The sequence below is a fragment of the Oryzias latipes genome, chromosome 18 (genome assembly GCF_053564925.1).
Source record: "Oryzias latipes strain Hd-rR chromosome 18, Olatipes_Hd-rR_3.1".
NCBI classification, from domain to species: Eukaryota; Metazoa; Chordata; class Actinopteri; order Beloniformes; family Adrianichthyidae; genus Oryzias; species Oryzias latipes.
The window spans coordinates 16,789,245-16,800,656 of NC_136254.1; the positions used below are offsets into that span (position 1 = coordinate 16,789,245).

Consider the following 11,412-nt stretch of genomic DNA (forward strand, 5'->3'; position numbering starts at 1 on the left):
CAGAACCCTGACAGGTCATCTATTTTTAAAGAAAAAAATAAAATCAACATAAAGCCCAAGCCTATTGGAACCACTTAAGAAAAAAAGTGACACGAGGCCTTTAAAAAGATGAAAAAAGATGAATCCACTTAAGCTGCAAAAACAAGACAGATAGCTGTAGCTCTATGTGATTGTAAGACCAGACACACTCATCAGAAAGGCTAAATTAAATTTGAGAGAAGCCCAACAGGAAATATGTCATTTAAATCTAATTTTAAAAAGCTCAAAGTGATTGACTACATGCAGAAAAAACAACTACATAGCAGCATTTGTGACAAGTTTAGCTGCAATTTTACAGGTTTGTTTGTTTTTTTACACATTGTCAAAAAAGGGCATTGAAATGCAAAAATAACATTAAATGTTGCCAAATATTGATAATTAATCCAGCATGTATTTGAATAATGGTGTAAAAGATAAGTAATAATCATTTTGTTAGGAACAAATGTAAATATTTCCCTGGGTTTACTTGGGACTGATAAAATGTTAAATATTTATCAATTATTTGAATATTTTCAGCCGTCAAAAACAGCAATTACTGTAAATGATTCTGGTTCTTTTTATGTAAAACAAACAGGTAAAGTGTCACAAAAGAAAGCAGTGAAAACAACAATAAAACTCACTCTTCTTAGCAGTTGCCATGTTAGATCAGTCCAGAACCGACACTCTTGAGCCCCACTGTCACACTCCAGTCATCTCAGTGGACGGACCACAATACAACCCTGCAAAACCAGTTAGGAGAAAAGAAGGGAGAGACGCTCAGCAATGTATGAGGCTCAAAAGACAGAAACGAGAGCCAGAGATCAGATTAACAGCACTGGAAAAAAAGAAAGACATGCAAAAGTTTGTTCAAGACAAACAAGGCAGTGAGCAGTTTGACACAACAAGAGTGTTTCTCCTACACACTCCTATATCTCACTCCTATATATTTCAACAACTAGGGTTACGGCCTATTGTTGTCACATAACAATAACTTCTCCATGTTCTGGGGTATTCTTACACAATATTAAAGACTGGTTGAGTTTATGCCCACAATCACATTATAACCCAATCGCCTACTGGTTTTCCACACTTATTTACAGAAGAGGCTGGAGCAGCCAGTAATACTGTTAGGCCTAAAATGGTGCTTTGCTGAAAGCGGTTGTTAGCCAAGTTCAAAAGGCAGCACTGTTCTAATCCTTTAAATGTGCTCTTAGTGGAAAGGCGATGTTTTATTTCTTACTGCCGAGTCCAAGAATATTGGATTTTCTGGAGAGGTTTTGAACACCTCTGATCAAAACTGTAATTAAATGAAGAAGTATAGATGAAGAGTCTCCCTGCTGGTTGAGAAGTGGTGACATTGATGTCACTGAAATGCAAAATCAGACAATGCACTTTGAGTGCTTAAAGTCCCACTCAAATAATCTTTTCATTTATTGTAAGTTTTCCCAGTGGTCTTTTAATTATGATTATACCATTTTAAGGCAAAAAAAAATCTTTTTTTTTTCTATAGAACATCGTTTGTTTCCCCACTTAGTCCAATAAGCTTTTTCAAACTGCCATTTTTTTGTCTGCTCTTGATTCACAATGATTTTAATTCTTAAATACTCAAATATGCAATTAAAACTTAATTTGATCTAAATGTGTCCTAAATCATCAGGAAAATGCCACAAGAACCATGTTAAAAACACCCTTTCCATCAGAGTGAGTCTTTAACTCATTGGCACGAAATGCACAAAAGAACTGGCTGATAAAGTATGCAGCAGCCCTGGCAGCACAAAGAGAAAACTTTTGAGCTGTACGATTACTGATCAAAGCCTGCTAGCCCTTAAAATGATCAAAGTTACAGTTATTTATAAGGGGGGAAAAGTCTACTCATTAAATCAACAGGTTTTTAAGGAAAGGAATGTCTTTGTTTTAGATTGAACCACTGCACAGGTTTTCTGTTTAAATGATGTTACAGATCCTCGTGTGCAGACTGAAATATTCCACTATGCTCAGCATTTCTGATTTATTTGGAAAAATTAGCTAGTATATGACTAAAAGACAGCTACATAACTATGCCAAAAACCTGACATTTAAACAGATTAAAGAGCACATAAAAACAATGAAAAACAAAAGAGGAATGTAAGGTAAACATAAAAAATAAATAGTGTGTTGGACAATAACAACATCGCTGTTAGTTCATCAATGAAAATAAATTCATAGTTGTTTCTTGCAGGACAAGTCGAAGTAAAAAGTATAAAACGGATATCAATCGATTAACTTAGGCCATTGTCAATCCAACACAATGCCTGTAAACACAAAACCCAAGGTTTTAATAACAATATGCCGAATAAACAAAACGTAATAATCAGTTCTGCTAAGCAATCACACAATCAACCTAAGTTATAATCTCAGTCAGAGAAACTTAGTTAAATGTTTCCTAGATATTCTAAACACAGTAGCCGTTGGCGTCCGCAGGCCATGCAGCTCCCTTCTGTTTATTAGTCAATAGTTCCGCCAAAACTTGTCGAGGTGACATACAACGCTATTGTGCTTTGCTTTGCTTTGCTTTACCTTACCTTTAATTTCCGCCTTTCTTTGTTTTTTTCGCTCAGGTAAGTAAACCTCCAAACAAGCGGAGACGCTAGTATTGTTCGAGAAGTTGAGGAGCAGACTGCAGAGACTCCGCTCAAAATCTCCGCTCACTATGAGACTCCGCATTTTCTGTGAGATAATTTCCGCATTGCGTCACGTGGTATAGCCACTCTGCCTCGCGGCTTTTCTAGATTATATTTTTGTCTGATGCTGAACTATAGCAATAATTGAACATGTTTCCTGGAAATATACGCCTCCCTAGTTAAATTTATCTTTTGCATATGGTCATGCGAGTTTGTTTACAGTCTAGGTATCGTTTCTGACTGCTTGTTTTGTTGTACCACAGCGCCATCTGCCTTTCAATCATGATTTAACCTAAAGTATAAATCTGTTTAATTCATTCATCCTGTTACGTATTGTCAAGTGTATATCTGTATTATTTTGAAGACACATATCCATTAAAAAAAATCCTGCTTTCACATTTTGACACTTTACCAGCCACTCACTGTTCTGCTATCTTTATGATTGCAGACTGTCTTTGTCAGGTAGCAGCCCGGCTAGCTCAGTCGGTAGAGCATGAGACTCTTAATCTCAGGGTCGTGGGTTCGAGCCCCACGTTGGGCGATTCACGTTTTTTCCCCCCCTTACAGACCAGGTTGGTATATCATGAGACCCTTTTGCTATTCTAGGCACTTTAACATTGGGAGTTGGGTCATCTAGACCCACTCGACAGTGCTCTGAACCTTTTTTCTTCAATGATTTGTGATCTTCACTGGTGTCCATGGATTACATGAAATATTTCCACCTTTATCCACCTTTGTCATGGTAGGGAGAACACGTCAATGTAAGGGTGGGGTCATCTAAGATAGCACAAGGGTTAATCTCAGGGTCTTTGGGTCAACCCCGCGTTGAGTGAATTACACCCCCCTCCCCACCACTGTTGACCAAATTCATTACAGATTTTACCAACCACCTAACCACCCCTAGTTGCATTGTGTAAACCGAGGAGCTGCTCAATTTGGGCGGAGTTAAACACATTGTACTCTGCACACTGTACCTGATGCTTTTTTGTCACCGCAATTGCCATATTTTTCTTTGCAGTTTTGGTTTTCCATGTGGAATATTGCTACCTACCATTCTGGACTGTATTTTGGGATGATTAACTGAAGGCTTGCCATGTAAATTATTTTTTAATTAAAGAAAAGATTAGTGATTTTTTCTTTTAGGATATGTACACTCCTGCTTAAGAGATTTTTTTTAGAACAGAAAAAAAAACATTTTTATTTATGTTTTTGATGAAAAAAATCACATACAGTGGGTGTGATATGAAAAAAACGATATCATAATATAGCCCTACTCTAAATGTGTCGTGTTCTGAGATGGAAATAATCATCCATGCTTTTAGTTCTTCTCATCTTGATTAGTGCAACTCCATCTTTACTTGTCTAAGTAAAAAATATCTCGACCGGCTCCAGGTAGTCCAGAACGCTGCTGCAGTTTGGCTGATAGCTTTTTCTTTTTAATTTTGAGTCAACAAACGCAGCTTCATTTTGAAAATGAAAAAGCATTTCTGGTATTGACTTTTATTTTTAATTATGCTACAGAAATGCATCAAAAATATTAAAATGTCATGACTTTTCCAAAACTTTACAGAGGGTGTCATTTTTCACAAGCATTTCAAGGACCTAGAAATGTAATTTTCAAATTCCAAAATCATTCCAGGTTTTTCGTGGCCGTACAAACCCTGGATTTTACAATAGAAGAAAATATAGTTGGAGTGGGACTTTAAGAAAGAAATTAATAATAATAATAAATAAATAGATTACATTTTGAGAAAAAAAAAGTTACTTCAAAAACAGTTTGGAATCTTATTCAAAACAGTTGTTTCCAATCTTTGAAAAAAGGGGGTGGGGGTGGCTAAAATATGATTATGCTTATTAGCAAACAATTTATTTCCCACCAAAGATTTGTTTTTTAGATAATTTTTAGATTATAAATGTTAGAATAATGGGTTATTGTTCATAGCAGGACTCTTGGTCAGTTTTTGTTTTTTATATTATTTTAGGATGGCCACAGAAGCTTGTCGGCCATTTTCATTTACCAACATCCCAAAACACAAAATTCTTATTCATGAATGTTTCAGGATTCAGAGCAAAAATGTGCCGTCCCTGGGTGGGCTCGAACCACCAACCTTTCGGTTAACAGCCGAACGCGCTAACCGATTGCGCCACAGAGACAACTTGGCCTCCATAAGAGACACCCAGAGGTATTATCTGTGTTACTCGGAGTGGGCATCATCTATCAATGCGGCGTAGGACTTGTCAACCCCTGGGGATTGGACTGCACCCCGGCGGAGGGATGGGGCTGGGGGTGCAATTACAAAGAAACAGTATATTTGAATGCACTATATACACATCTATCACTACTAAAAATACCAGCGGAAAATCAATCTCCGGTAACGGATTCTTCCAATTAATTTTATGAGTGCAAACAGGCCCGGTGTGTGTGTGGGAATCACCTGTTGCGATAAATCCATATTTTAAGTAAGACTTTCGGTAGCCTACAGTTTTTGTTGTTGTTGTTTGTCTTGAAGTCGTAGCCTGTTATTCCATTTGTTCTTCTGTCCCTAAATCAAGATTATCCCTTATCCATTAGCAAAGAAAGGTTCAACATACAACTTTTCTCGTGTTGCACTCTATTTTTAGCGCCACTAAAGTGAGGGAAATGTATTAAGGTGTACTGTACCCAGTAGCGGTTTTAGGCACGGGCCATACGGGCGATCGCCCGGGGCGGAAAAATGACGGAGGGGCGGCGCCAGCGGCTCAGCTCTTGTAAAATACTTTATGCACCACTATTGGTTTACTTATATCACAGAGTTTGTAACAGCCTGAAACCTGGCGGCGCCCCCGCCCCGCAGCTGCGCTCCCTCCTGTCTTTGAGAAGTAGACGCAAATGTGTGTGAGAAGGAGAAGGGAGGGGGCGCGGGGTGAAGAAGGAGAAGGGAGGGGGCGCGGGGTGAAGGGTGCAGGTTGAGAGGTGAGCACGGAGCGCAAAACGCATGCGCAAACCTGGCTGGATCTTCTTCTTCCAGGGGGGCGACGGTCACAGGCCAGGGCTCAGTGCTTGATGAAAAAACAAAAAATAAAAATTGCGCCGCCATGTAGCGAATTGGCGCCTCTGGGTGCAGCTGCACGCGCTTCTGCAGGAAATGTTTGACGAAGGGGGGGCTGCGAGTATAAAAAAGGTATAAAAAAATCATGCTTTTTTGGTTATTTTTGTGTGAAATGCCCAAATAAAAAATGGGAAAACAAAAAAAATTCTTCACTTAGATGACAGTTGGTTTAGTCGACAGACTTGATACCTATGTCAGGACATTTATGCTAAATGCAAAAACATCTGAAATATGGAGAAAAAAGGTCAAAGCTGGTGCCCAATTTAGAAAGAAAAGAGAAGAGGAGAAAAGAGACAAAGAAAAGGGTATTATCACATAACTAGATGCACGTTTTCTAAATTCGAATGCTACCTGCCCTACAACAACAACAACGTTGCAGAGGAAAAATCTCTTGTTTTTTTGGTCTTGTTATCATGACCAAAACTGAAGTAGGCCCAAATATTGCAAATAACGTCATTTTTAAGATATTTATTCTTAAATGTTTGCTCTGCCTTAACTTGTAACATTAGTTATGATTCGTGTGTCTGTCTGCTCTGCTGTAACACAAAGTTTTTGTTGTGTTTTATTGTTGTATATTAGTTCATAATGTTAAATAAGCTGTGATGGTAGCATGCTGCTGCTGCTGCAGCTGCAGCTGCTGCAGTTGATCAAGTCATACCTGAGATCACCAATGTCTCAGGAGCAACTCACTAACCTGCTGCTGTTAGTATCAATCATTCAGGGGGGGAGCAGATTTCATATGATGACGTTATTGACAAGCTTGCATCAGGAAGGCCACAAAGGTTAGGTTTTAATTAGTGTTTTCAGTTCTTAGTGCTGCAGTTACATTTATTCTAGTGTATTATTAGTGTGATTTGTAGTTTATAATATTTATTTCAGATTATTTGTGTTTGATTAAATATTTCCTAACTGTATTTTCAGTTACAATAAATGGACAAAGTGACTCTATTTGGGGGGGGGGGGTCTGAGGAGAGTCTCGCCCGGGGAGTAATTCAGGGTAGAACCGCCACTGACTGTACCTTCATAAAATGTAACCGAGAGAGAATCATTTCAATTTTCAAAACCAAGGTTTTTCAGAATAAAAGATCGTTCAAACGTCGTCATTTTGCTCACTTGACCAAACTTCACAGGTCAAGGTGTAGCTGAAAGAATTCGGTTATTTTTCAAAATAAAATATTTTTCGAAATAAACGATTGTCGAGAGTCAAAAGAAAAATACGGACATAAATGATTATTTCTCCCGTGGGTCGGTGCCAATTGATCCACGAACCGGTACCGGACGGCGACCCGGTGGTTGGGGATCACTGAATTTGATGATCCAGTAATTCAGCATGGCAAAAGGTTGCGCACACGACACAAACCGCAGACTCATACTCTTGGCTCCATAGTATTGCTTACTACAAAAGCTGAAATCGTTTTATTATAGTAATTATCATTAATTGATTTTTAAAAAATTGTGTTAAACAACAAAGGAAAAATAAAGAATTGCACTGGCCGACACTCAAACACGGGACTCAATCCCAGGCAGACAAGATTTCTACCACAGAACCACCAATGCTTGAATATTAGAAAAAAACAGTCATGTATTTTTTAAACATATGAATGTATATGCTCTCCAGTAAAACATTGTTATGATTACGTCATAGTGATGCATATTGGTGTGTTTGTTCTGAAAGATTTTCAGTGGTCCCCAAATGCAGGCCTCCAGGGACGGTATCCCACATTTTTTCCAACCATCCTTTCATTGAAGCTCCTTATTGGCTAAAACAGTGCTTCTCAAATAGATGCAATGCCAGGGGGGGCGCGCAGCAGTAGCGGTTTTAGGCACAGGTAATATGGGCAATTTCCCGGGGCGCAAATTTAACGGGGGTTGGTGGTGACAGTCAGTGCTTGGAAAAAAATCTGCGTCACTGTTGATTTACTATTATCTGTTATGACAGTGTTTGTAACAGCCTGAAACCATTTAATTCCCGTCTGTGATGATGGTTCGCAGCCCAGTCGAATTTTCACAATGCAATGGCTTAACACCACTGGAACCACACCTGGCTCACGTCAACTTGGCCACGGCTGCGGGGACAGTGTTTGATTCTGCAGGCTGGGCACATACTGGCACGGAACTGTGTCACTAACAGATGTGCGAACGCAGCTAGCTGGGAGGAAGACTTTTACACGGTGGTGGTTGGAACCCAGAATTGTGAGCATGAGTTTTCAGCCAGTGTGTTCATGTGTTTTGTTGTTTGCGTTGTTTGCTTCAATGAGTTATATCACTAGAGGAGACACGCCCGCTTTAGAAGCCTGGCCGACAGTGGCGGAGCGCGACGCCAAAAAAAATAATTTTTTCATCATTAAATAATAAAAATAATTTCCAAACATTTAGAAGTTTTAGAACACTTTGACATGTAATTTAAATTATTTAGAAAAACCCAACAATAAGTCAATAAAAATAATAATAATAAAACAATAGTAAGTTAATACAAACAATAAATAAATAATAAGTCAATAAATTATAAAAAATGAGGCAATTAATAATAATAATAATAATAATAATAATAATAATAATAATAATAATAATAATAATAATAATAATAATAATAATAATAATAAATATTCAAAAGAAGTCCAAAAGTGAACAATAGATTTACCCTAAAAACAAACAAACAACAACAAAAAAGAAAAACAACAGATTTATAATAATTCATGTTAGTGTTCAATTTGTGTAACACAGATGTTATGGTGTCAGGTTTCAAGCAAACAGTCTGGCCTCTCGTCAAAATCTGTTTCCACAAATGTTTTGAACAATCAGACTGTATTACTAGTTGGTTCCACAGTGATCCATCTGGGTTAGCTCTTTTTATTGCTAAGATCCACTTTTTCATTAAGTCTGAATCCATTGGAAACCTGCAAGAAAAGTTCAGTCACTGAGTCAGAAATGTATAAATCTATATTACTATGATAGCCTAGTATGCTGTATACAGGTTTAGCAAAATAAAATGTACATTTATGTCGACAGCAAATTATATGTACATCATGCAGCATGTTGATAACAGCCCTGCATCATCATGCATGTCAACATGTGTTCTATTAATGAAGCCCCTGCAGCATTAAAAGAAAAATATTGAAATACTTACCTGTGAAATGATATACCTTCCTCCTTCCTGGACTCATTTCTCAAATTTTGGCAGTTAAAACCAAACAATGAACCGGTATTATGCAAAAAATGTGTTCACATGCGTGCACTGCAGTGGAAACTTGACCTCACCAAGATGGCGGTGCCCTCCTCCCATGAGGAACCACGTGATGTCTCCTCTAGTGATATAACTCATTGGTTTGGTTCTTCAGCTATGTAAGGGGGGTGGGGACACTTTACCATCTTAAGTGGGGGCAGTGTAGCGACCTGGGAGGGGGGGTTAGCCCCGCCTTCAGCCCCTAAGATTCATGGGAAGTGAGGAATTTTGGTTGAAAACCATGAGTGAGAGGGTTGTGAGCTGAACTGACTTGCATGCTGTTTGTAGGTGTGTTCAATTATATGAGCACTGATGCTTTACAGGAGACTCTGATTCTATGCTTAATTCTTTATTCTCTGAATATGTCAGGTTTTAGATTTAAAATCTAACAATTTAATCCTTTAAAACTCAACTTTTTGAACATAAATATGAATAAAGCATGAGCATTTATCTAGAATAACTCAAGTGTAACCTTAAATACAGTATAATATTTTGCTCTCCGTAAAAATACATTTTGTCAAAATTATGCAAATATGAACACGCTGCAGAACAAAACAAACCCTGGAAATGTTAATAAGAAATAAAAATTCCATTCCGTTTTCTTTGCTCTTTTGTCTGACATCATTTTTTGCAATAATTTCATTTCTGCTTGGTGTGTGACGTGCCGTGTGTTTCTTTGTGAAACGTACCAAAAGGATTTGATTTTTTAAAAACCTGTTATTTAGAATATCCTTTTTAGGTCTTAATAAACATTAAAAACTAAACCATAGAACTTATCACTAGGATTACTCCAAAATATTTGGCATTGTCCTAAATTTGTGCAACACCAACAGTAGAAATCCTCCAAAAACCTCAATGCTTTTATAAACAAATGATCTATTGTTTATTTATGATCTCATAAAGCACAGCTGTTTTACTGCCTGCATTACCTGCTTTCTTTACGTCAAACACTAACACAAACTAAACAGGCTAAAAATACATTTATATGGAAACTAAAGACATCATAAAAATGTCTGCAATAGTTAATAAAGAATGACATTATTAGCATGAGCTGATGCCTTCTTGTTGCAAGAGGCGGAGCTTCTCCAGCACCTACTTCATCAAATCAAATCAAACTTTATTTATAAAGCAATTTTCATATAAAAGTATAACACAAAGTGCTTTACATTAAAACAAAATAAAAAATATCAAAACAAGCATGAAAATTAAAATAAACAAGCACAAAAATAAAAAAAAATTAAATTAAGGCCCCCTCCCCGTACCTTCATACCCCCCCCCCCCCCCCCCCCCCCGACTTCTTTCACTCCCTTCCCCCAACTGATTGGGAAAGACAATGAGATATAGGCTGAACAAAAAAACAAGATGTTGGAAACGCTAATCATTGGGACCTCCCTCTCTATGAACAACTGCATAACCAGCCAAATGCAGCATCACAGGCAGGGACCGCTACACCACAGCTAAGCAGTGATGCAGTTTACCATCCAGAGCCGCAGTGGCTGAACAGCAGCCGACCCAGAGGGAAAGGTCCCAAATGAGGAAGCACCTTGAAATAAAAATGAGAATGAAAAAGTAAACATATTGATAAAAGCAATAAACAATAAAAACATTGAAATGAGGTCAATTAAAATTAAAATAACACATTAAAAAATCTAGTGTAAGTTCATCAAACAAAATAAAATGGATAAATAAATAAATGAAGGTAGTAAAACATTAGCTGTTAAAAAGATGGGTCTTTAGCCTTTTCTTAAAAACGTCAATGCACTCTGTGGCTGTCAGGTCCTCTGTCAGACTGTTCCATTAACGGGGGCCATAGTGTTGAAAAGATGATTCTTCGAAAGTTTTGGTTTTTACAGTCAGAATGGTTAGAAGACCAGTGCCAGAGGATCTCAGGGTCCGCGAGGGTTCATAATTTACTATGTTGGTTTTTGGAAGACCAGCAAGCAGGGCGTTACAGTAATCAATTTTACTCATGACAAAAGCTTGCATTAGCATCTCTATATGCATTAGCATCTCCATATTAGCACGTTTCGTACGTCTGCAAAACAGGTTTAACATGGCTGTTTTATTTTAAAAAAGAGTATCTGTATTAAATCCTTCATTCGTAATCAAATTAAATTTCTCTCAATTAAATTAATGTTATGTGCACGGTGAAGCAGTGGTTAGCGCGCTTGCGTCCCTGGTTCAAATCCCAGCAGGGGGACCTGTAAATGACCATCAATGGGGGACCTTTCTGTGTGGAGTTTGCATGTTCTCCCTGTGCACGCGTGGGTCTTCTCCAGCTTCCTCCCACAGTCCAGAATTATGCTTCATAGGGGTGTCCCCTGCCGTTGCTCATAAGTGGCTGGTATAGGCTCCAGCAGCCCTGTGACCTTAAAAGTGAACAAAACGTGTTCAAAGATGAATAAATGCTTATTTTTTTGTC

At 38.0% G+C, this 11,412-nt stretch overlaps 1 protein-coding gene and 2 non-coding genes across 3 annotated transcripts in view; 1 reads left to right on the top strand and 2 right to left on the bottom strand.

Moving 5' to 3' along the window:
- Positions 1-2,873, bottom strand: part of adisspb (adipose secreted signaling protein b) — a 33,512-nt gene extending 30,639 nt beyond the window's left edge. Inside the window, exons 1-2 of the mRNA XM_004079849.5 lie at positions 2,580-2,873; positions 660-758 (exon numbers count right to left, since the gene is read on the bottom strand). Coding sequence (XP_004079897.1) covers positions 660-678 — 19 coding nt within the window. The 5' untranslated portion in view covers positions 679-758; positions 2,580-2,873. The remainder of the gene's footprint in view (positions 1-659; positions 759-2,579) is intronic.
- A 273-nt stretch (positions 2,874-3,146) lies between these two features.
- trnak-cuu (transfer RNA lysine (anticodon CUU)) lies at positions 3,147-3,219 on the top strand. Its single transcript has one exon. It is a non-coding gene; the product is annotated as a tRNA-Lys (tRNA).
- A 1,539-nt stretch (positions 3,220-4,758) lies between these two features.
- Positions 4,759-4,832, bottom strand: trnan-guu (transfer RNA asparagine (anticodon GUU)). The gene has a single exon. It is a non-coding gene; the product is annotated as a tRNA-Asn (tRNA).
- Positions 4,833-11,412: the final 6,580 nt, after the last annotated feature.